At 50.8% G+C, this 24,580-nt stretch overlaps 1 protein-coding gene across 2 annotated transcripts; it reads right to left on the minus strand.

The window, feature by feature from the left end:
- Positions 1–8,263: 8,263 nt before the first annotated feature.
- LOC118927981 (chymosin-like) lies at positions 8,264–24,090 on the minus strand. 2 transcript variants are annotated; one of them, XM_036916727.2, is made up of 9 exons: positions 23,989–24,090; positions 21,543–21,693; positions 20,520–20,637; positions 19,464–19,582; positions 12,381–12,580; positions 10,685–10,798; positions 9,797–9,941; positions 9,121–9,219; positions 8,264–8,506 (listed from the first exon to the last, which is right to left on the minus strand). In XM_036916727.2, the coding sequence occupies exons 1-9, from the start codon at positions 24,048–24,050 to the stop codon at positions 8,369–8,371; spliced, it is 1,146 nt and encodes a 381-aa protein (XP_036772622.2). In that variant the 5' UTR covers positions 24,051–24,090; the 3' UTR covers positions 8,264–8,368. The 2 variants fall into 2 exon arrangements, with proteins under 2 accessions (XP_036772622.2, XP_036772623.2); XM_036916728.2 differs by lacking the exon at positions 10,685–10,798.
- Between the last annotated feature and the right edge of the window lie 490 nt (positions 24,091–24,580).

Raw genomic sequence — 24,580 nt, forward strand, 5'->3', positions numbered from 1 at the left:
GCCTGCCATGGGCACACAGGGCTCCCCACTGCAGAGCTGGCCCTTGTGACTGTGTCAGGAGTTAGAACAGGGAGCAGGAGAAAGGCTCCCAGGCCGCAACCTTGACCTTCCCCCTCCCTCTGTGCTGCTGCACCCTCAGGCTGTGGGGAACAAAAGGGGGAATGTGACAGGTAAGGAGTGGGCGGGCAGGGGAGGCAGTCAGCCTGCGTTGCTGAGGCTGCTTGGCACATCCCCAGATGGTGGGGGGCTCCTCCTTCCCCAGCTCCCCAAGCCTGGGTGGTTTTCCATGAGCAGAGCACCAAAGCAGGTTGTGGAAACAGCTCCCAGCAGTGACTTGAAAATGAGGCTGCTTTTACTCAACTGCTTGCACCATGCTTTGGAGTTTCTTAATGCCCTGGTTCCTGCCTTTCACTCCCAAAAAGGAGCCCTGAAGTCAGGAATTAACTTCCATAGCGTGCGCGCACATACACACACACACACACACACACACACACACACACACCACACACCACACACCACTGGCCTGGCTCTTCCTTGAACACAACATTGCCAAGCGTTTTGCTCGGGAATGAGGAAGATCTGGGGCTGCGGGAAGGCAATGAGGAGGGAGGCAAAGGCTTTGCAGAGGGGCCCTGAGAAGGTGCAGAGCAAAGCAGGGGGCAAAGGGGCGGCATGAAAGGGGTTTCCAGCAGGATGACTTACACACCCCTGCTCTGCCTCCTGAGAACAGGGGAACCCAGCTCTGTTAATTCTTAGAATGCCACTTTCTTTATGTTTTCTCTTCTTTCTCTGTTTCTGCCCCTGCTGCCCAGGAGCAAAACTCCATGGACACTCTCTGCAAGAGTAGTTGCTATCCTCTTAGGTGCCACCTTAGCCTTTAGGTTGTGCTCCATTTACCCAGTGGATGTGAGGAGCCCCACTATCTGTGCTGGCTGCAGTCATCCAGGAGCCAGATGGATCTGCTGCACAACAGCCAGTCACTCTGCTCTCAGTCCAGCTTTACTTTCCGTCAGTTCAGGCATTTGGAAGAATTGTGGGTGATGCATGTCCCCAACCTCTTATCCACCATTGATAGGACCTTTCTCCCTACTTCGCAAATGCTAGGGCTTCCCCTTCTTCTGATGAGCCTCCCCCTCCCTCAGCTAAGACAAGAGAGTCACCTGGGTGTGTGGTCTGCAAACCCCCTTTCTGGGCAGGTCCCCATGGAGACAGGGTCCTGCATCTATTCCTGGGCTGCACCCACACCCAGGGCAGGCCTCACTGGCTAAAGCTACCTTTGCCCTCTGCTGGGCTCTCCTTCTCTCTCTCACACACACCCTCTCCCCGGTGCCTCTGCCCTCTTTCAGCCCCTGTTGCTGCTCCTCCTTCATGCAGGAACCTCCCTTTCTCGGATCTAGGCCCCAAAGAGAGCACCTGTCTGGATATGAGCTTCAGGCAGAGGGCAATAATCCCCGCCAAAGATGTCCACATCCTAACAAAGGGCCTTTGCAGATGTTACTAAATTAAGGGTTCTGAAGTGGGGAGATTATCCTGGATTATGTAGGTGGGTCCAGTGTAATCACAGGGTCCTAATAAAAGGGAGGCAGGAGGTCAGAGTCAGGAGATGTGCCAACAGAAGCAGAGGTCAGCATGCTGAGGCTGTGAGCCAAGCGATGTGGGCAGCCTGTAGAAACTGGAAAAGGCGAGGAAATAGTTTCTTCCCAAGAGTCCCCCAAAAGAGCGCAGCGCTGCCGACACTTCACTTTTAGGCCCAGGAGACTGATTGCGGACTTCCAACCTCCAGAACTATGAAATGATAAAACTATGTTGTTTCAAGTCACTGAGTGTGTGCTAATTTGTCGCAGCAGCAATAGAAAATTAATCCAGCCAATGTCTGTCATAAAGAAATCAGCCAGGACAGGACGGGACAGGTTGAGTCAACACCATAGCCCTTAAATCTGACCATCTGGGGACATGTCACTCTTGTTTAGTCCCCTAAAGTCACCCAGAGCCCATGGCCTAGAGTCCTGTACCCACACTTGGGCCAGGAGTTGAAGGGGGCAGCCCATCCAGGGGACGTTGTGGTGACTGCAGCGACAATTACCAGAGCCCACACAGGGGAGGTGACTCGCCTGCAAGCTCCAGCCTCTGCTGTCCAATGAGAGAGCCTTTGAACAGCAGCCACCCAGGAGGATGTCTTATGTCATCAAGGAACAAAGCAATGGCCTTTAGGGCCCCCTCCCTGATATCCTCTGCAGTGCCAGGAGGCCCAGGTGAGAGTTCTCAGCTCCAGGGCCTTAGACACGGGGGCTGCCCACCAATTTACTTAAGGAAATAATCAAGCTGCCAAAAGCTTCAAGGGCAAATCCTAAAGACAGTGTTTCTTTCGTACCCTGACAGGCCCAGCTTGGTCTGCAGCCCCGCGGAGCTTCCGTGGCAGCCAGTCTCGCAGCTCCTGCCTCCCAGCCTGCCCTTCACGTCACAGCTCCCGGCTGCCCCCTGGCGTCAGCTCTCAGCTCCTGCAGCAAACCCTGCTGGGATTGCAGGTCAGATCTCATCTGGGGGCCCTTTGTAGGCTGTCTGGAGCCCGACGAAGTCCAGGTGGCTCTGAGCAGGTCACAGGCCTGCCCCAGGGAGGGACAGGCTTCCATAAGCCAATAACTTGTGGACCAGCTGACCGGATAAGGTTTCCAGGTGCTGGCACCTGCTTCTCTTGCCTCCATTCAGATCCCTGCCCCGCCTCAGCGGCTCTGAAGCACAGGCTGAAAGGGAGCCATGCCTTCCAGACTGAAAACTGGAACACTCATTGGCATAAGAAACAGTCTAGCAGGTGGAGTTTGCTTTCAGAATTATTAACTTTTTTAGGACACTATAATCAATTGAGAAAACAATGGGACAGAATATTTAAAATCTAAAATACGGTCCCTCCCAATAAATCTTGCCGTGATAAAGCTCCTGATGACTTGCATCTCCATAAACTCTATGAAGTTGAAGGTCATGTCTCGCTCACCACTGTGGCTTTAGCACCTGGCACTAGGGGTGTTCCGTAAATACTTGATGGGAGAGAAGCAGAGAGTTCATGTTGAAGAGGCCCAGGCAAATGCCCAGTGTGTCTCAGATCTCAGGCCAGGGCCACTGGCTGTGTCAGAAAGACCACAGTCCTCTGTCTCACCCTTTCACCTCTCCAGCTCAAGCACTTCAGTGGGAGGAGTGATTTTTCAGTGTCCCTCTACCCCCGTTAGGTCCCACCTGGTACCTGTACCCTTCAGGGACAGACCAGTCCCAAAATGAGCTGGGGTGTTTCCAAGCAAGCCAGGGCAGCTTAGCACTGTGGGAGGAACTCTTTGGGGGCTGGATGGGGGAGGACTGATGAGCAACAGGGTGACGTGGGGCTGTCAGACACCTTGGGGAGAAAAAGACACTTCTCCCGGATGCTACCTGTATGGACTGAACTGTGTCCCTCCAAAATCCACATGTTGAATCTCTAACCCCCAATGTGAATATGTTTGGAGATAGAGACTTCAAAGAGATATGGTTAAATGAGGTCATAAGGGTAGATTCCTAATCCAATATGACTGGTGTCCTTATAAGAAGAAGAAGAGACATGAGGGATACAGGTGAGCACAGAGAAAAGGCCTCGTGAGGACTCAGGGAGAAGGTGGCCATCTGCAAGCCAAGCAGAGAGGCCTCAGAGAAGCCACCCCTGCCGGCACCTTGATCTTGGACCTCCAGTCTACGAACATGAGAAATAAGCTTCTACTGATTGAACCAGCCAGCCTGTGGTGCTTTGTTACCTCAGTCTCATCAGGCTAGGGCACCAATCAGAATGAGGAGGCAGATGCAGAAGTCTGAGGGGTGAGAGGAGAGAGAGGGGTCTGGGAAATATATCACAAGTGCCCATATGTGGACTCAAGAAAAGTGCTTGGAGATTCTCTGCTCTTTGCATATTATTCTGACCCACCAGGGCCACAGGCTCTAGCCCAAGCTGCCTCAAGGGACTCAGCTGCCTGCCTCACTGTCCCAAATGCTGAAGCCGAGTGACTGGCTGGCCACAGGGGTGGCTCAGAGTCCCTGGAGCACAAGCCTGCACATCTCGACACCTGTACCCTTCAGGAGCAGACCAGTCCCAAAATGAGTTGGGGTGTTTCCAAGCAAGCCAGGGCAGCTTAGCAACATCTGGACAGCAAGTTACCCACAATCCACTTTATTAGTTATGACTGATGCTCTCAGGAGAAATGCCCCCTAAGGAGTCAATATGGGGACTACTGCTGAGATCTGGCACTCCCAGGGGAAGCCCTGGCTTACAGAACTCCCCAGGCAACAGTTAGGCGCAGCGGGAGTTGTGGCTGCCCCCCCTGGACACTCCTCAACACCTGAGAGACCTATCTTGGAGGACCCTTGTTTCCTCTTACAGGCCCTAAAAATAAAGCTCTAAGGACTCAGATATTCTGGTCTCAATGCTAAACTGAGCCCTGGGGGAGAAAAGGGCTCTCAAGTTCCATGGCTGAAGACAGAGGAGAAGGCAAGGACAGGAGGCACTGGAGGCTCAGCACTTGCGCACGGGTTTTCACTGTCGTGCTGAGCCTACCCAAGCCGCCAGCCCAGAGGAGGTGGCCAGGGCCATGTGCAGTCCCAGAAAAAGAGGCACAATTCGATCAGCCAGATGGGAGGCAACTTCACTCTACATCTTACCCAGCCCAACCTGAAAAGCAGCAGATGCTGGCCGCTTTCCAAGCTTCCTGGAGCTTCAGCTACTTGGGGTGAAGGGCTATTCTGTGACAATCTAGAAGGGCAAATGCTGTCCCCAAACTCCTTGGACACACACAAAACCCTCACTTAGCCAGCTCCAGCTCAGAAAGACCAGAGAGGGAAGATACCAGAAAACGAAGAGGGGAAGGCTTTCTGGATGGATTTGAGGGCAGGGACCCTATGGCCTGCATCTGTGCCTGCTGCAGAAGTTGGCACTATGCCCTGTACATAGTGGGCACTTCGTAAATTCTATTGTTTGGTTGGCCACTACACCCAAGGCCGCCTGGGGTTGGGAGGAGGAATGTTGCAGAATATGAAACGAGATGTACAAAGCTGGCATTTGAGATGAGGCCACTAGAGGGCGCTCCAGGACAAGAGCGGATTTCTCCGCAGCCTCTGCCCAGCTAGAACTTAGAGACAGTTTTTTGTATTCATTCATCATAACCAGTTACTCTGTCAAACACTAAGTGCTATGAAAGATACAGAATAGTTGAGATGTGACTCCTGCCCTCAAAAACGGGGTCATCTCATTAGACAGAGAAAAGGGAAAAACAGAAAATAAAATATCCGTATTTGTCCACAAGCAACTTATATTTATTAAGTATTGATTAATCTTCACACATTGTTCTTTCCATCTAAATACTCATCTCTCCATCATCTCTGCATGCTTATGCCCTCTTTTACATCTTTGCTTAAATGTCACCTTCTTGTGGGGCCTGTCCTGCCCAATCTCATTTTAAAATGTAACATGTTCTCACAGCACTGTGCCTGGTCATTGTCACCCCGCTCTGCTTTCTTCAGTGGCACTTAAAACCATCCAACATGCTACAAAGTTTACATGTATACTCTCCATTGATATATCCCAACAGAACTCCATGAGGATGGAGGGTTGTATGTTTTGCTCACTGACGGACACAGTGCATAGAGCAATGCATCACACACAGTAGGTACTCAAAAATATTTTTTAGTAGCAAAGCAGATGACAAACCTAATTAGCCCCAAGTAAACCAAGAGGCTAGGGGTTGACTAGCACGGCTTCCTGCCATTTGGAGGGTTTGGGGGTAGCGCACATCGTGTGCCCCTCCCCTTCTTTGGCAGCCTTCTCCCTTGCAGGGACAGTGGGCTGCACATCGTGTAGTGCACACTCACTTCTCAGGGGAGGTGACACGTAAGCTGGCCTTGAAGGATGAAGAGCAGTTTATAGCTTAGAAGAAGTAGAAAGGCACATCAGGCAAAGGGAACTGAATGAGCAAAGGCCCAGAGGCCAGCTCTGCACAGTGTGGGGTGTGGTCATGGCAGGACAGACCAGATGTCCCTCCTGGCCTTAGCAGGAAGCGGCTGCATGCTCTGGCCAGTGGGGTCCCCCAGCCACACCCAGGGCTACTGGGCAGTGGCCAGGCCGTGCCCCTCCGCTGGCTCCGGGTTCTCCCTCAGCTGCACTCCCACTGCCTGCTCCCTGCTCTTGCGTTTCGCTTGAGCTGCTTGCTCAAGTCCAGGGCTTCCCGACAGAAGGCGCCTCTGCCTCTCCCGTTTCAGTTCCATTTCCCCGTTTGAGGCTGCAAGTAAGAAACAAACTGCACAGCTCTGAAAATAATCCATCATTTTGTCATAACATTTCCATTTCAAAGACTTCCTCAGCAAGCTTTTCTTTGGCCAAAGCTTCCTCTCATTAGCATGAGAAAAACTTTCAGAAAAACGAGTGACAAGGAAGGGAGAGAAAGAGCTGGAAGGAGGGCTCTAGGCCTGAGGCCTCCACCTGTGTGAGCTCAGGGGCAGGGTGGGCAGGGTGGGCACGGTGGGTAGGTGGGGCGCTGGGCCACAGGCTGGCAGGAAACTGTGTGTGTGTGTGCGTGCGCGCGTGCCTGCGCTCATGCACATGACTTCTGAGCTGGTGTTTCTAGATATTCTGGATCCATGCCACTCCGTCAGGGATTTGCCAGTGCACTTGCTCAGCCTCCAGTGTGTGGCAGGAACCCCACTGGACACCAAAGACTCAGGGAGGAAAGCTGTGATGCTCTCCGTCGGGGACTCCAGCACAGACCTAAGTGTAAGTCTCTGCTGCCAAGGATGAACGCTGTGGTAAGGATCTCTGCTGAGCACCTGGGAAGCTGGGAGGCAGAGGCTGGATGGAATGGGGATGACACCACAGAGGACACTGAAGCTGGTCTCGAAGGATGGGGAGCTGGTCACTGGTCGGGGAATGGGAAGGATAACAACAGCAAAAGGGAGTGGTGTGAGCAAAGGCCCAGCGGCCAGCCGCACAGGGTGTTGGTGCAGCCATGGCAGCAGACAGATGGCAGCAAACCCCCAAGGGCTAGAAAGGAAAGCCCAGCAAGGCGCCCTCAGCAACCCTCTCCTTGTCCCGGTTCATGGAGGACAGGCTCCTCAGAGAAGGGTTCCGGCCTCCCCGGAGGCTTCCCGCAGCTCCCAGCTCCCTCTCCCACCTCCCTGCTCCTGGCTCTGCAGGGCCAGTGTGGTTGAGTGATGGGGAAGGGACTAGGTGGTAACTTGGCCCAGCTCCCTTTCCAAAGCCTTATGGGAGTTAAGATGCTATAAAGGTGTGACTTGAAGGCCACTCACTATACTAAGGGGGCAAGATGGGCTATGGTTTAGGCACCAGAAGCCCGATCAGTTGCACTACCCCTGGGAGGGAAAAGACTGCCAAAAGAAGGGGGAGGGGAAAAGAAAAGGCAGGGGTTGGGGTGGAGGGGACAAGAGGGAGTGCTCAGCAGACCACTGCCCAGTGAGCCTGCGAAGGGGATCCTGACAGATGGCAGTGGAACACTTGGGATCTCCCCAAGAAACCTGTCTGCCTGCCTCCAGGGGGCCTCAGTACAGCATGACTGAGAAAAACCTTGCACAGATCCTCTGATGTGTGCATTTCCCAGGAGGAACCCCCTGCCCAGGAGGAGCTGCAGGGACCTGAGAGCCTGAGCGGTTTGTCTGTGGGCCGCTGTGCTCCCGGCCGAGCTCTGGTCCTCATGGAGCGCTGGCATTTGCTTTGATACATCAGCCTCCGAGAGCCAGTAAACCTGGGTATGCCTGGCAATGGAACCACCCTCGGAGCCCTGGCGAGTCAGGTTTGGAGCCTCAGAGACTGAGGGTGGGGCCCTAGGGCTCCAAGGTGACGGCAACTCGAGGGCTCCCGGACTTCCCCAGATGCCCTCTGCCCCCTCCACAGCTGCTCACTCCTTACTAGACCTGGGGCCTCTCTCTCCCCGCATCACTGATCTCTGCTCAGCCCATGCCCCAAGCCCCTGGTCCCCAGGTATAAGCCTCATCCTGTGAAAGTCTCCCCTATTGGTCCCTTTTCCTGAAAAGATCCAGAGTGGGAGAACAGGGAAGCAAGACATGTCATGGTTTTACCTAACCTGGGCTTGAAAAGGCCAATTCCCCTGGGAGAGTCCCCACCCGTCAGTAGTGTCCCCGGCCCTCCCCTCCTGTGTGGCCCCAGCTCTGCCGAAAACACCACGTGACGGTTGCCCCCCACCCCCTAACGGCACAGGGCTTTGGCCCCAAAGGAAGCCACACTTTGCAGAGATGCAGTATTTATTGAGAACCATCTGCTTGAAAACCTGATCTTTGTATGTGCGTGTGCACATGCGTTTGGGGACAGTGTGGCCCCTGGTCAGCAATGCAATCAGACGGCTTTGGCCAGCCCCACATGGTTACTGGCCCTGTCAAAGACGCTGTAGTACTCCCGGATAAAGACGTCCCCCAGGATCCACAGCTGGGAATCACCATCACCCTGAAAGCCACTGCTGCAGAGGCCCTCAATCTGGGAAAGAAGGCAGACAAGAAGCTGGCCCCAACGCCCCCACTGGGCCTGATGGCAGGCCACTCCCTACCCCCACTTTCCCTGGCCCCCTGCCCCCCACCATAGTTACTCCACAAGCATCAGAACTCAACAGATGAAGAAATTGACATTCAGAAACTAATGTGACTTAATCCAAGATCACCCAGTGGGGTTCCCCTTCCACGGCCTTGCCAGGTTTGGGGTGCTCAGGATTAGGTCAAAACTGAGGCCAGTGAGTCAGTGGGGACAAGGATTGGGTCCCCACAAAGCCCAGATTACCTAAGAAAATCCTGAACAAAGTTCTGGGCTCCAAGTGCAGAAGCTGGACAGAGGTTCCCATGGGGGCTGTGGTCCTGCCTGCCTCCACCCCCTCGAGCCACCGCCTCTGCCCACCCTGTCAGTCCTACGCCTCCTGGGGTGAGACTGGAGCAGCCACAAATGAGGCTCAAGTGCAGAAGGACCCCGCTCCGAAGGGCCAGTTGGTCTAACGGTACATTCTGCAACCTCCACCAGGGTGCCACTTATCCCCAGCCCTGCTGACCGGGCGGGGAGAGGAGGGGTGCCAGGTGAGCCAGGCTTCCTCCGGAGGGTCGTACCTCATTGGTGTAGGTTGAGGCCGGCAGCTGGTACTTCCTTCCATGGATCTCAAAGACCACCGCGGGCATGCTGCTCAGGCTCCCGCAGTCAATGTCAAACTAAAGACCAGAGGGAGGTCCTCTTAGAAGGGTGATGGGGGTTGCCCAGCTGGAAGAGACAGAGGCGGGCCAAGGCCAGAACCCCTCCTCTGCACCGGAGCCAAGCAGTGGGGAGGGACCTGCCTATGGAGAGGACCCTAGGGGGGCTCTCAGGCCTCGAGAGGGTCACAATGAGGGGGACCAGCTGTCAGCCAAACCAAGGACAGACCCCAGCCTGAGACAAAGGGTTTGTGGCAGTGTTTCCCTCCAGGCTCAGCCAGAACTCTCCAGGACACTGGGGGCCCTCAGCTGTCAAGGAGGAAGTGGGGAGACCACAGGTGGGGGAGGAACAAGGGGACACAGCAAAGTCCAGCGAGTCAGGGACGCACCACCCTCCCGGGGGACAGGAGGTCAGCCCTTGGCCACTGCATGACACATGGAAGCTCCCACAGCAGTGCTGGGCCAAAGCTGGAAGGCTGCTATAAAGGCCTCCCAGGAAATCCTACCATCTGCAGTGAAGTGGGTCCCCTCTCCTCTCTTTGTCATTTCTGATTGTGCAAAGAGGGCCTGGAAGATGGGGGTAAGGGCCTGGCCTCACCTGGCCGTATGAGTCCTGTGTGGCTCCAATGGCTGCCTGGATATTGAAGATGTCGCTGCTAGGCCCCACCAACATGGAGGTGCCTGTGTCCAGGATGGCCTCGCAGCCGCCATCACAGGCCACCACCATGCCATTGATAGTGATGCTGCAGAGGGGACACAGGATGGGCCCCCAGGGCACCCAGCCCTCCCTCCCTGGGTCCCTCCTATGCTCCCCAGCCAGGATGCTCAGACAGGGGGGAAGCCCAACCAACCCAGACCCTTCCTGGAGCCCCCATAACTTTCTGAGCTCAAAGAAAAGATCTCAAACCATTTTCTCCCAACCCAGTGGCTAAATTGAGGCCAGCCTACTTTCTGTGGTCCAAAAATGTCAATAAAACAGCAAAGTCATGTGCACCGAGGGGTGGGGAAGCTCTGCACTAGTCACCTGAGATCTGGTTTCCGTTTTCTCTGGGCCATGGACTTCCTGCGTGTCTCAGACAAGTTACCCACCTCCTTGCCCTCTGGCTTCTCCTTTAGGAAATGGAACATTAGTGACCCCTTCCCTGGCTTCCTCAAGGGATGGTTTTGAGGTTCAAACTCAAGGTTAATAAGTGATAAAATGAAGGTAATAACTCTCATCCCATAGGGTTGTAGTGAGGAATAAACAAGACAGTCACATTGCGTAGCAGGTAGAAGTGCTTAGTGAGTGCAGCTAGTCTTATTAATAAAGTACAGGTGAAAGTTTGGCATTCTCACTGACGAAGGTCATTGGCTCTGGAAATGTCTAATTCAGACTCTAGTGTGATGGTCTTATGAGTTGTGGTGCTACAGTCCTTCTCAAAGTCTCCTAAGCTCCCCAAGCCTGGCATCATCCCCTAGCTGGCATCCACAGCTGCTGCTCACTTACCTGTCCACAGTGAACTGCCAGTATGCCTGCCTGGTTATGGGCACCCAGTGCAGGGATCCTGTGTAATATGATGGGTCAATGGCCCCCAGAATGAGCATGCTCCCCTGGCCATTCCTGAAACAGGAAAGGCATGCTGCAGCACTCTGACACCCCAGCTCTGTGAGGAGGTGCTGCAGCCCCACATGGGGGCAGATGTGACAGTCAATGGCATGGTGGTGGCCTGTCAGGAAGCTCCCACAGCAGTGGTGGGCCAAAGGTCATCCTGAAAACAGGCACCTCCATGCTGATGGGGCCTAGCAGTGACATCTTCAATATCCAGGCAGCCATTGGAGCCACACAGGATGCCCCTGTCCCACTGTTCTCCTTGTCCCCAGTCCCCACATCCACCCTGAAGGCTTTGACTGAGCTCCCCACAGCCTCGCCGACACCCTGGGCTTTCCTCTGACACAGCTGCAGCATCCTCTCTCTCTGAGTTCTGCAGCCTTCCGGGCTGAGGCGGCACCTGGGGCCCAGTGCATGACCATACTATGTGAAGGGACATCAGGAAGTAACCCACCACACAGGTCACAGGACTGCCAGGCTGTGCTCAGGGCACCCTTGGGTGTTCCCAGCACTCACCCCGTGTCCCCACCCCCACCACCAAGGCTTTCTGACACCAGCCCCAACCCCTTCCGCTCCTTCTGGGCTCTCTCTCATGGCCGGTGCACTGACAGGTCCCCTACTTCCCATTCCGCTGCTCTTGGCTCTGAGATTTCATCAGGCTCTGCCCGCCTCCATGCTCCGCACTCGCTGTCCCCACTACCTGAAATGTGCTGTCCTGCTGTCTCACCTGGCTAGCTACCACTCATGCCTCAGCGAGTTCCCCCTGACTGCCCCACACACACACAGGTTGGTTAGACTGGGCTTCTGCATTATTATTAAGCCTTCAGTGCACCCAGATCTCCCCTGTACTGAGTGCCCTTATCACAGTGGTAATCATAATTGTGCATGTTGCATGTTTCCCTGGTTTGTCTTGTTTGCTAGTGTGCTCCCATCTCCTGGCACAGCCCTGGCCCATAGTGAGGGCCCATAAATATCTATTGAGTGAATGAATGAAAGCATCAATTAGCCCCTTGTCTAGGTTCTCCTGATCTCAGCTGCCCAGCCCCTTCTCCTGGGTGCGGCCCCCTTTCTCCCCATCCTGCCACCCTCTTCCAGCTGAGCTGCATCATCCCAGAGGCAGACAGGGAGAGCAGAGAACACTGGGCTGGGAGTCAGGAGTCCCAGGCTCCAGGTGGAGCTTGGCCACCAGTTCCTGGGGTATTGGCCCTCCCTGGTCTCAGTTTCCTGCATAGTGAAAGAAGTCTGGACTCCTTTGGAGCCTACCCTAAAATTCTGAGTCTCAGTGACATCAACAGATGATTACTGAGGCCTGCCATTTAAGAAAAAGAGGTTAAAAGCCCCCTGAGCAGAAATGGGGATAGGCTTCAATTTTCAGATGCCAAAAATGAAAGTCACATTTTGGCCCAGAGGACCCTGGCTGCATCTGTGACTATGCTGGGACCCTTGGACAAGAATAGGATGTGCCTGGAAACAAGGAGAGGGTTGGTCATGGTGACCACCCTTGAGTTGCAGTGTCTTAAAGGGGACACTTTCCTCAGAATGGCAGTCCTTGCCAGGCCACAGAAGTCTGGCCCTGGCTGGGGACAGCACCTACCTGGTCATGTAAACTGAGAACAGGTCTCGGGCCACCAAGTGCCTGTTTATCATGTTGTCAAACACAGGCACAGAGTATTCGGAGGCAAGAGAAGGGTAGGCCAGTCCCAGGATCCCGTCAAACTCAGAGTAGAAGAAGACATTACCAGGTTCCTGGGTGCTCAGGCCCACGGTCTGGTGGTGGTCCACAATGTTGGAGACCTGCAAGAGAAGCAGAGTGACCTCCACCAGGGGGCCCTTTGGCCAGAGGCATAAAGGTCTCAGGGCAGCCTCCACTGACCCACCCTCCCTCCTACAGACAGCACAGTCATGTGAGCTTAATATAGAAAGCCCCTCCTTTCCCAGCTCTGGGCTGTGGTTTGGGGGAACTGGTCCAATGAGACAGGGTACAGGGAGAAGAGAGGATGCAGAGGAGGGTGCAGGCAGCAGCATTCATGGTGCAGAAGTTGGGGGACAAGCCCAAAGAAAGGGGTGGGATGAGGGCTGCTCCAAGGCCCTGTGCCTCCCTGCAGACCTGCCATGTGCCAGACCTGGGCATCCCCCGGGGAATAGCCACGGGCACAGCACGGTGGGAGGAAAGAATACATACATGCTTCATGTCTTAAAAACCTAGCTGTGATAGATCTCCCAACACAAGGGACCCAAGGAGGACAACATCAAGACATATAATAATTAAAATGGCAAAGATCAAGGATAAAGACAGACTTTTAAAAGCAGCTAGAGAGAGAAAAAAGATCATGTACAAAGGAAAACCCATCAGGTTATCATCAGATTTCTCAACAGAAACCTTACAGGCCAGAAGGGAGTGGCATGATATATTTAATGCAATGAAACAGAAGGGCCTCAAACCAAGAATATTCTACCAGGCAAGGTTATCATTTAAATCTGAAGAAGGGATTAAACAATTTTCAGATATGCAAAAGCTGAGAGAATTTACCTCCCACAAACCATCTCTAGAGTGCATTTTGGAGGGACTGCTATAGATGGAAGTGTTCCTAAGGCTAAATAGCTGTCACCAGGTGAAATAAAACCACAGCAAATTAATTATTAAGTAGATGCAAAATCAAATCAACTACCCCCAAAGTCAATCAAAGGATAAACAAAGAGTACAGAATATGATACCTAATATATAAAAAATGGAGGAGGAAGAAAAAGGAGGAAAAAAAAAGAACCTGTAGGTTGTATTTGTAATAGCATGCTAAGTGAGTTAAATTAGACTGTTAGATAGTAAGGGAATTACTCTTGAACATTTGGTAACCACGAATCTAAAGCCTGCGATGGCAATAAGTACATACCTATTGATAATCACCCTAAATGTAAATGGTCCCAATGTACCAATCAAAAGACATAGAGTCACTGAATGGATAAAAGGCAAAACCCATCTATATGCTGCCTACAAGAGACTCACTTCAAACCCAAAGACATACACAGACTGAAAGTAAAGGGATGGAAAATGATATTTCATGCAACTATTAGGGAGAAAAAAGCAGGAGTTGCAGTACTTGTATCAGACAAAATAGACTTCAAAACAAAGAAAGTAACAAGAGACAAAGAAGGACATTACATAATGATAAAGGGGTCAGTCCAACAAGAGGATATAACCATTATACATATCTATGCACCCAACACAGGAGCACCTACATGTGTGAAACAAATACTAACAGAATTAAAGGGGGAAATAGGATGCAATTCATTCATTTTAAGAGACTTCAACACATCACTCACTCCAAAGGACAGATCAACCAGAAAGAAAATATGTAAAGAGACAGAGGCACTGAACAACATATTAGAACAGATGGACCTAACAGACATCTACAGAAAATGTTGTGTATCCAAAAGCAACAGGATACACATTCTTCTCAAGTGCACATGGAACATTTTCAAGAATAGATCATATACTAGGTCGGAAAAAGATTCAGTAAATTCAAAAAGATTGAAATTGTACCAAACAGCTTCTCAGATGACAAAGGTATAAAACTAGAAATAAATTACACAAAGAAAATGAAAAAGCCCACAAACACATGGAGAGGCTTAATAACATGCTCCTAAATAATCAATGGAAAAACAGAGATCAAGCAATATATGGAGACAAAGGACAGCAATAACTAGACACCGCAAAATCTGTGGGACTCAGCGAAGACTGTGCTAAGAGGGAAGTATATTGCAATACAGGCCTACCTCAGGAAAGAAGAACAATCCTGAATGAACAGTTTGAACTCACAATTAACGAAACTAGAAAAGGAAGAACAAATGAGGCCCAAAATCAGTAGAAGGAGGGACATAATAAAGATTAGAGCAGAAATAAATAAAATTAATAAGAATAAAACAATAGAAAGAATCAATGAAACAGGAGCTGGTTCTTTAAGAAAATAAACAAAATAAATAAACACCTAGCCAGACTTATCAAGAAAAAGGAGAGTCTACACACATAAACAGAATCAGAAATGAGAAAGGGAAAATCACTATGGACACCACAGAAATACAAAGAATTATGAGAGAATCCTATGAAAAATTATATGGTAACAAACTGGATAACCTAGAATAAATGGACAACTTTCTAGAAAAATACAACCTTCCAAGGCTGACCCAGGAAGAAATAGAAAATCTCAATAGACCAATTACCAGCAAGGAAATTGAATTGGTAATCAAAAACTACCTAAGAACAAAACCCCTCTACCAGATGGTTTCACTGCTGAATTTTATCAAACATTTAGTGAAGACCTAATACTCATCCTCCTTAAAGTTTTCCAAAAAGTAGAAGAGGAGGGAATACTCCCAAACTCACTCTAAACCATGAATCTAAAGCCTCACTCTATGAGGCCAACATCACTTTAATACCAAAACCAGGCAAAGCCACCACAAAAAAGGAAAATTACAGACCAATATCCCTGATTGGTGCAAAAATACTCAACAAAATATTAGCAAACTGAATTCAAAAACATATCAAAAAGATCATCCATCATGATCAAGTGGAATTCATCCCAGGGATGCAAGGATGGCATAACATTCGAAAATCCATCAACATCATCCACCACATCAACAAAAAGGACAAAAACCACACGATCATCTCTATAGATGCTGAAAAAGTATTTGACAAAACTCAACATCCATTCATGATAAAAACTCTCAACAAAATGGGTATAGAGGGCAAGTACCTCAACATAATAAAGGCCATCTATGATAAACCCACAGCCAACATTATATTGAACAGCGAGAAGCTGAAAGCATTTCCTCTGAGATCGGGAACTAGACAGGGATGCCCACTCTCTCCACTGTTATTTAACATAGTACTGGAGGTCCTAGCCACGGCAATCAGACAACAAAAAGAAATAAAAGGCATCCAGATTGGCAAGGAAGAAGTTAAACTGTCCCTGTTTGCAGATGACATGATATTGTACATAAAAAAACCCTAAAGAATCCACTCCAAAACTTCTAGATCTAATATCTAAATTCAGCAAAGTTGCAGGATACAAAATTAATACACAGAAATCTGTTGCACTCCTATACACTAATGATGAACTAGCAGAAAGAGAAATCAGGAAAAAAATTCCATTCACAATTGCATCAAAAAGAATAAAATACCTAGGAATAAACCTAACCAAGGAAGTGAAAGACCTATACTCTGAAATCTACAAGACACTCATGAGAGAAATTAAAGAAGATACCAATAAATGAAACACATCCCATGCTCATAGATAGGAAGAATTAATATTGTCAAAATGGCCATCCTGCCTAAAGAAATCTACAGATTCAATGCAATCCCTATCAAAATACCAACAGCACTCTTCAATGAACTAGAGCAAATAGTTCTAAAATTCATATGGAACCACGAAAGATCCTGAATAGCCAAAGCAATCCTGAGAAGGAAGAATGAAGAGGGGGGAATTATGCTCCCTGACTTCAACTCTACTACAAAGCCACAGTAATCAAGACAATTTGGTACTGGCACAAGAACAGACCCATAGACCAGTGGAACAGAATAGAGAATCCAGATATTAACTCAAGCATATATGGTCAATTAATATATGATAAAGGAGCCATGGATATACAATGGGGAAATGACAGCCTCTTCAACAGCTGGTGTTGGCAAAACTGGACAGCTACATGTAAGAGAATGAAACTGGATTATTGTCTAACCCCATACACAAAAGTAAACTCAAAATGGATCAAAGACCTAAATGTCATAAAATGATAAAACTCTTTGAAGAAAACATAGGCAAAAATCTCTTGAATATAAACATGAGCCACTTTTTCCTGAACACATCTCGTCAGGCAATGGAAACAAAATCAAAAATGAACAAATGGGACTACATCATGCTAAAAACTTCTGTACAGCAAAGGACACTATCAGCAGAACAAAAAGGCATCCTACAGTATGGAAGAATATTTTTGTAAATGACATATCTGACAAGGGGTTAACATCCAAAATATATAAAGAACTCATATGCCTCAACACCCAAAAAGCAGATAACCCTATTAAAAAATGGGCAGAGGATATGAACAGACAATTCTCCAAAGAAGAAATTCAGATGCCCAACAGGCACATGAAAAGATGCTCCACACCGCTAATTATCAGGGAAATGTAAATTAAAACCACAATGAGATATCACCTCATGCGAGTTAGGATGGCCAACACAGAAAAGAATAGGAACAACAAATGCTGGCGAGGATGCAGAGAAAGGGGAATCCTCCTACACTGCTGGTGGGAATGTAAGCTAGTTCAACCATTGTGGAAAGCAGTATGGAGGTTCCTCAAAAACTAAAAATAGAAATGTCATTTGACCCAGGAATTCCACACCTCAGAATTTACCCTAAAAATGCAGGAGCCCAGTTTGAAAAAGACATATGCACCCCTATGTTTATTGCAGCACTATTTACAATAGCCAAGAAATGGAAGCAACCTAAGTGTCCATCAGTAGATGAATGGATAAAGAAGAGGTGGTACATATACACAATGGAATATTACTCAGCCATAAGAAGAAAAGAAATCCTACCATTTGCAACAATATGGATGGAGTTAGAGGGTATTATGCTCAGTGAAATAAGCCAGGCGGAGAAAGACAAGTACCAAATGATTTCACTCATCTGGGGAGTATAAGAACAAAGCAAAAACTGAAAGAAAAAAATAGCAGCAGACTCACAGAACCCAAGAGTGGACTAACAGTTGCCAAAGGGAAAGGGAATTGGTGGTGGGGTGGGAAGGGAGGGGGAAGGGTAATAAGGGGCATTATGATTAGCACACATAATGAAGCAGGGGGGGCATGGGGAAGGCAGTATAGCACAGAGAAGACAAGTAGTGATTCAATAGCATCTTACTACACTGATGGACAGTGACTGTAATGGGGTACATGGTGGGGACTTGATAATGGGGGGAATCTAGTAACGACAATGTTGCTCATGTAATTGTATATTAATGATACCAAAATAAAAATAAATAAATAAAACCTAGCTGTGTGTCCTTGCTCTGTCATGTGTTGTGACTTTGGACATGTGGCTTTCTGAGCTTCAACGTCCTTAACTCTTAAATGGAATAATAACAAGGAATAATAACAATGCATCTCAAGGCAGTGCCCAGGCGGAATAGCACTAATGTTGCACATTCGTGGAGCAGTGACAGGATATTTGGACACTGAGCAGGTATTGGCACTATGGTAAGGAAGAGCTAACTCCAGAATATTCTATTCATCTGCCCACTTCCCAGGAGGGCTAACACGCCCACCAGTCTATTTTGAGCTACCAGAGTGGCTCACAGGACGCCTCACTTCAACTCTGGCCCTTTTAATCCATCCTCCACACAGGCAGCCAAAGTAATCTTTGAAAATCAACATCAGCCATGCCACCCCTCGCTACAACCCTCCAGAGGGTCCTGGTGGGCCTTAGGATAAAATCTTTGTCCTAGGGTCCCCCTGGGCTCTGGTCCTGCTCCTCACACCTCATCTCACTCCTCTGACCCCTAACCCACTCTTCCACCCACACTGATCTTCTCTCTCTTCCTTGGATGCCTCAACTAGTCCCCACGTCCACGGGAGAGAGCCAAGGGGCTCCTGAGCCCTGGAGCTCTCTCCCACCTCCTGCCCAAGGGGCATGAGGGAAGGCAAATGCACCAGAGCCGAGGCCAGCAGGAAAGGGCCAGCTGCTCCGGGAACATGGGGGACAGAAAGCACATCACTCCAGGTAGCAGAGGAAGGTGCTGGGCAGGGGAATTCGCTTTCCAGAGACCTATCTGCTGGGCCACCTCAGCCAGCGTGGCTGACTCCTGGGGAGGCCTGAGCTGGTGGGCCCCTGCCAGCCAGGGGACGAAGCTGAGGAGAGGGTTGTCAGCAGGGAAAGGCTCTGTCCTTTTGGGCTCAAAGTGAAAAAGACTGGCCAGACCCAAGCAGGACCTCAAGGAAGAGCAAGGTAGTCAGCACCAGGGGATGCCACTGGGCCTTTAATCTTGGACAGTGGATGGGGAAAGAGAGAGAAGCTAACACACCTTGTTCACCTACTGGGCCCACGTCTGAATTCGGTATTTTAGGATGGGGAGCCCTGTGCTCTCTTACTTGCAAGAAGATGCTGCTCTGACTTGTAAAGGGTAAGGTCAAGCCAAGAGCACAGTCCAGAGAGTCAGAGACACTCAGAGACACTAGCTGTGTGACTTCAGGCATGTTAGCAATTCATCTGAGCCTCAGTTACCTCACTGAACGATGGAGATAATAGAACCTTCCTCAAAGGCCGCTTGGAAGAACTACATTTAAAATAAGGTCACTCATGTGAGACTGAAGAGCTTAGTGCTAGGGCAGGTTGAGGATTCTGAGCTAACAATGGCAAGGGCAGATGAAAGAAGGATTGGGAATATGGAAACGAGCTGGAGAAGCTCCTCAGGTGGGGCTCGGGGGGTGACATGGGAAGGGGCGGATGCAGGGAGGGAAAGCCCCCAGCTGCTGCTGGCTAAAATCCTCTCCGAATCTAACCCACCAGACCACCCAGAGGGACAGGACCCAAAGGGCCGGCAGGGTGACCCACCAGAGCCAGGGGATCTGGGCGGGCAAGCGGCTGGTGGGGAAGGAAGGGTGAGCCCTGGCTGGCCCAAAGCCCCACTCACAGTGACAGTGTCGAAGCCCATTACGCCCCGCATGCTGCCCCTGCCATAGTGGATGGACAGAGGCTTGCCCATGTTCTGGAAGGTGGAGGACTTGGACGGGTCGAAGCGGTGGTGGTTTTCTGGAACACAGACCCAGGGTTAGTGAGACCTGTAGAATCTTCTTGCCACTGGACAGTGCCAGCCAGCACCAAGGCCCTCACCAGGCCTTGTAAGAATATGTTCTAAATACTAACCATTCTCTCTACTGAAACTGAGCAGCCCAATCTCTCTTGCCCCTACAGAGCCTGGTAAAGAAATTTATATTTGCCAACCCCCAGCTACCTGTATAGCTTCCAAACAAAAAAGGGGGGAAAAGCCATCCCTATGGCTTCCATGGACATTTTACTTTTCCCAGCCTCGTGATCTAGGCAAGTCTCTTTTCTTCTCTGAACGTTGGTATCTCATCTGGTATTTAGGGATAAAGAGAGCACTAACCTCCCAGGATAGCTGGAGAAATCAATTATGAGCATATATTAGATGTTCCTCCTCATTAGTAATGCCCCTCTCACTCTGTCCTCCCAGCCCTCACAGGCACGTCACAGCCCTGCTCATAGGAAGGAAACAGGACCGTCAGGGCAGGTAGCTGCCTTGGTTCCTGACAGAAACAAACAAGCGAACATCTTGCTGCCCTGATGGGCAGTGACTGCACTGGGGAATGGGTGGGGACTTGATATGGGTAAATGCAGTAACCACATTGTTTTTTCATGTGAAACCTTCATAAGAGTGTACATCAATCATACCTTAATAAAATATAAAATAAAATACATAAACAAGCAAACAAAGAACCTACAGTCCCCTCATTTCCAGCTGGTGTTTTACACATTAGACCATGATTTGCACACTTTCCCAGTCTGGACAGTTGCAAGAGCTGAGCAAGGAGAGAGGACACAAGTGGGAGGCTGGGAATGTCAAAGCAGGCTCTCCTGCCACCCCACATTTCCCCATCCACCCTCCCTAGGCTGGCAGAGTGGCTCCAGGGTCTGAGTGGAGGGGTGGGCGGGAAAGGGGGTCACTCACGGCAGGCATCACTCTTGCAGTAGACAGAGGGCACCCAGAGGTCCGAGGAGCCAGTGTCAAACACCACGGTGAACTCCTGGGGCGGTGTCCCAATGTAGATCTTCCCAAAGTACTGACACTGAGGACAGACAGCACCTGGTCAGGGCTGGGGTACAGCAGGGTGGGGAGGGCTGGTGCTTGGCATGGAGACTGTTCAGTTTTGTAGCCCCCATGCCTTCTGCCCAGAGACCGGGCAGGTTGAGGGGGAGAACTAGAATGAGTCTCACAGGGGAGGGCTCTTCACCTCCAGCCCCCACTCTGGGCTCCCGCCCCAAGCCAAGCTCGGCCTGCTCCCCCACAAACAAGCCCTACAACCACTGCTGGAATCAGCCCAGAAGCAGACATTAGACCAAATCTTCAGCCTGCCTGGTAGGATGACGGGGCCACCCCTGCCAGGACATAGAGATGGGGTAGAAATGGGTCCTGGCTAGGCTCAGGCCCCCAAGTCCTGACCCCAGCTTTCCATCCATACATCCTTGCCAGCTCTCCCCTATTCAGAACGAGGTCTGGGGTGGGGATGAGGGTGACCTGGATGAGGGGACAAGAGTGTAGAAGAGAGCAAAGGCTGCTTGTTTTCATACAGGAATGATGGATGAGAGACAGGCTCCTGAGAAGAAGAGGGTACAAGGGGTGTTCCTTGGGGCACAAGCTGCCCCATCCCTGCCCAGCCCAGACTAAGACCCAGGTTCCTTGGGCAGGGAAAGATAGGCCTGAGGGTGGATCCAGGAGCAGATTTACGTCCCCCCAAGGGATGCTTTTGGCAGGCAGGTCGTCTGAGCTCTGACCCTCCAGAGGCTTGAAGGCAAGAGCTCTGTCCATGCTGGGTCTCTGGCCCTCTGAGAAGCTGACCAAGGGGCAGGGAGACGCCTCCACACCCCTGGGGCTCCGTAATTCCTCCAAGCTGGGAAGAGCCAGGGGCTGGGGCAGAGGGGCCTTCATGGCATCCATGAGAATCATCACTGGAAGGCTGGCAGGGCCACTCACGTCCAGGTAGTTGGTCAGGGGCTCTCTGGCCACCTCCCCGCCACTGGAGTACTTCCTGCTGATGGTATAATGGTGAGTCCTCAGGAAGTCCTCCAGGAGCCCTCGCTCCTTCAGGGCCCTTCTCAGCGACTTGCTTTTGTGCAGAGGGATTCTGAGGAGATGTGGAGGAATTAAGGACAAGAGTGGGCATCTCCCCAGGACTGCCCAGCCTCTGAAAAGTGCCCAGAGCCTCTGGGCTCTGTAAGCCACTCCACCACTTTTTAAAAATTATGACCCCAAGTAAAAATTCTATTTTACATCAGCTCACAAATCAATGCTTGCCCTTACGAAATGCAGTGCACTCTTATATAATTTCCTATTTCTTTTTCTTTTTTTAACACTGTGAAGATTCAATAGATCTATTTTATAACCCACTAGTAAGTTTTGCAGCTCTGAGATTTGAGAGACTTAAGCACATTGTCATTCATTCAGTCTCCAAATTCTTGCTGTGTACCTACTATGTGCCGGATACTGTATGGGGCACAGGGGACACAATAGTGAAAAGGGCACAGTCTCTATTGTCCAGAGCAATGTCTAGAGAGGAAAATGGTGCCCCCTACACTGTGGTAAATGTTATGACAATGCCCCCACCCCTTGCAAGCCCTGAGTAGCTGAAAGTGGGTGGAAATTCTTCAAGGGATTTCAGACAGAGTGTGGTCTCCAGGGAGCTCTGACAGAGTTCAGGTTTTGGATGATGGAGGCAAATCAACAGGAACAGGGCTCTGAGCCAAGACCGGCTCTGCCCCCTGTGGCCCTCCACTGAGCCCCAGAAGCCCCCGAGCTGCAGCTCATTCGTGGCAAACCAGGTTAACTCCTCCCTTCCCAGCCAGTCCCCACCTTTGACCAGCTGCGTGGCTTCACCCCTCTGGCTCCTGCTGCTCCTCCTGCAGGTTGAAGGAATGGAGCTGAGGGGCCCAGCACCCCTCCCAGCACTTAGCGTCACGTGGCCTCAGGCTGATTTAAGGACCACTGGAGACCACAGGTGTGAAAGTATTTGAAAGTAGTAAAACGGCTGTAGTTTTAAGACCGAAAAAGAAAAAGGTTTTCTCATGTTGTTCACATTCCAAATGGGTCCCATGTGGAACTGGCTCACATGTGAATTACGGTCTCTCCTCAGGTGCCTCCCACCCTCATGTGTGACTTCAGACTGGACTTGACATAAATGAAAAGTCCTTGAGACATTTCTTGGCCTTTCTCTTTGATGGTAGGAAAGGACTTCAGCCCAAAGGAAGGAGGCTGGGCGGGGCTCCAGGGACCAAGCCCATAGCTGCCCTTTCCCGTCTAGGCCCCCAGAGCTCCCCACTTGCTCAGCTCAGGATCCAGTTGCTCATTCCTCCTGGTGACTCTCACGGTGGGGCTGTGAGCTGCTGAGCGGTCCCATGGCAGCACAAGGCGCCAGAGAGCCTCCCTCAGAGGGCAGCCAGAGCTTCAGAGGCAGTCTGCTCCCCACGCGGAGAACAGGAGGGCAGCCCTCCGCGGAAACCTCCCATCCAGTGTTGACTCCAGTCCCTTGCTGAGGCCACCGATGCCTGGCACTTGGAAAAACTTCACTTTTCAGGACCACTACAAGGAGCCCAGGCTGGTCAAAGGTACCCTGACTCCTTTTCAGGGATACGGCTTCCCAGGGATGGGTTCAGGTTTCCCTGGGCTTGGAGCTTGACAGGGCTCAAACTTGGGAACAGGAGGCAGTGTGATGTCATGGCAAGAGTGCAAGCCCCCCTGAGACCATGTCCTAGCTCCTCCACTACCGACCACGTGGCCTTGGGCAGTTCAGGGACCCTCCCTGAACAACAGTTTCCTCATCTGTAAAATGCAAATAATAGTCTCTAACTAATCCAAGAGAATTTGTGAAGACCTAGTTAAATGTGTAGCACCTGGTAGAAAGCAGCTCAATCAATATTGGTTATTAATTTTGGAGAACCTGGGAACTTCACCCACAAAGGCATGGAGACAACAGAGAACTTTGACAAATGCAGATAACGCTTACATGTACTACCCCTTGCTCAAAGCAATTTACAGATGTTAACTCATATCCTCCTCATGACAACCCTAGAAGATTGATACTTCTGTATCCTAATTTTACAGTAGATGAGGAAACCGACCACAGAGAGTTAGGAGAGTGGTGGAGCTCGATATCAAATAGCATGATTCCAGAAGCCGCACCCTCAGTCTCCCAGGCTGCCCACTTGCCCCTCTGTTGTAGTTCACCACACCCTGAAGTGCAGGGGCCCCCTTAGAGGAAAAGGTCCCAAATGCAAAGAGAAAACAGATGGAGCACTTATCTTGGGACCCTGCGGCATCTCCTCCAAAGACTCCCCAGGGGAACCCATGGCTGGAAGGCCAGGGAGAGACCCGCCCAGATCAGATGCATGCCATGCCCTCCCCTCCCCTGGGGCCTGACACCCACCTGGTGGTCCCACTGCCCTGGGAGAGAGCTAATACTGCAAGTAGCGCCACAAAACACCGCATCCTGGGCCGTAGGCTGGCCACTGCTGGAGCCGGTATACATTCCCCCAGCCTATATAGAGGGTAAGCAGTTCCCTCTGGCTGGAAGCCCAGGCTGCAGAGGTAGCCCCTGACTCAGGCCACTCCACAAACACATTAAGATTGCTCCCAGGGTACCCAGTGCACTGTGATAAGGGCCATAAATTCCACCACTCCAGGGAGTTCAAAGTCAAAGGGTACACATACCTGATCTTCAGGCCAGGAAATGCCAGACAGGCCTCCCTGATCAGAGTTCCCCTCTCCAGCAGGACTTTCTGAGTTAACATAAGTGGGGCCACCACCGGAAACCTGTCTTGTGTTCTACCTTATGGTCTGTAAAAAGGCCTATTCCCAGTGGACCCCACTCCTGCCCTGGCTGCCCCCCTTCCTGGGGAACCAGCAGCCTGCCCTGGCCTGGAGTCTCCCGGCTGTTTCCCCGTTGGTACTCAGTCTCCTCCTGAAGGGGCATCTGAGGCCGAGAGCACATGTCCAACCTGTCACCTGGGTCTAAGAGG

Source organism: Manis pentadactyla, chromosome 4 (genome assembly GCF_030020395.1).
Source record: "Manis pentadactyla isolate mManPen7 chromosome 4, mManPen7.hap1, whole genome shotgun sequence".
NCBI classification, from domain to species: domain Eukaryota; kingdom Metazoa; phylum Chordata; class Mammalia; order Pholidota; family Manidae; genus Manis; species Manis pentadactyla.

Excerpts from the sequence above, each read along its gene's own strand:
- LOC118927981 (XM_036916727.2), bottom strand. The coding sequence starts at position 24,050 with ATGCGGTGTTTTGTGGCGCTACTTGCAGTATTAGCTCTCTCCCAGGGC. Across the intron at positions 21,694-23,988 it reads CAGGGCAGTGGGACCACCAG|AATCCCTCTGCACAAAAGCA; the intron begins GTGGGTGTCAGG and ends ACATCTCCTCAG. Across the intron at positions 9,220-9,796 it reads CACAGGACTCATACGGCCAG|TTTGACATTGACTGCGGGAG; the intron begins GTGAGGCCAGGC and ends TCTGGTCTTTAG.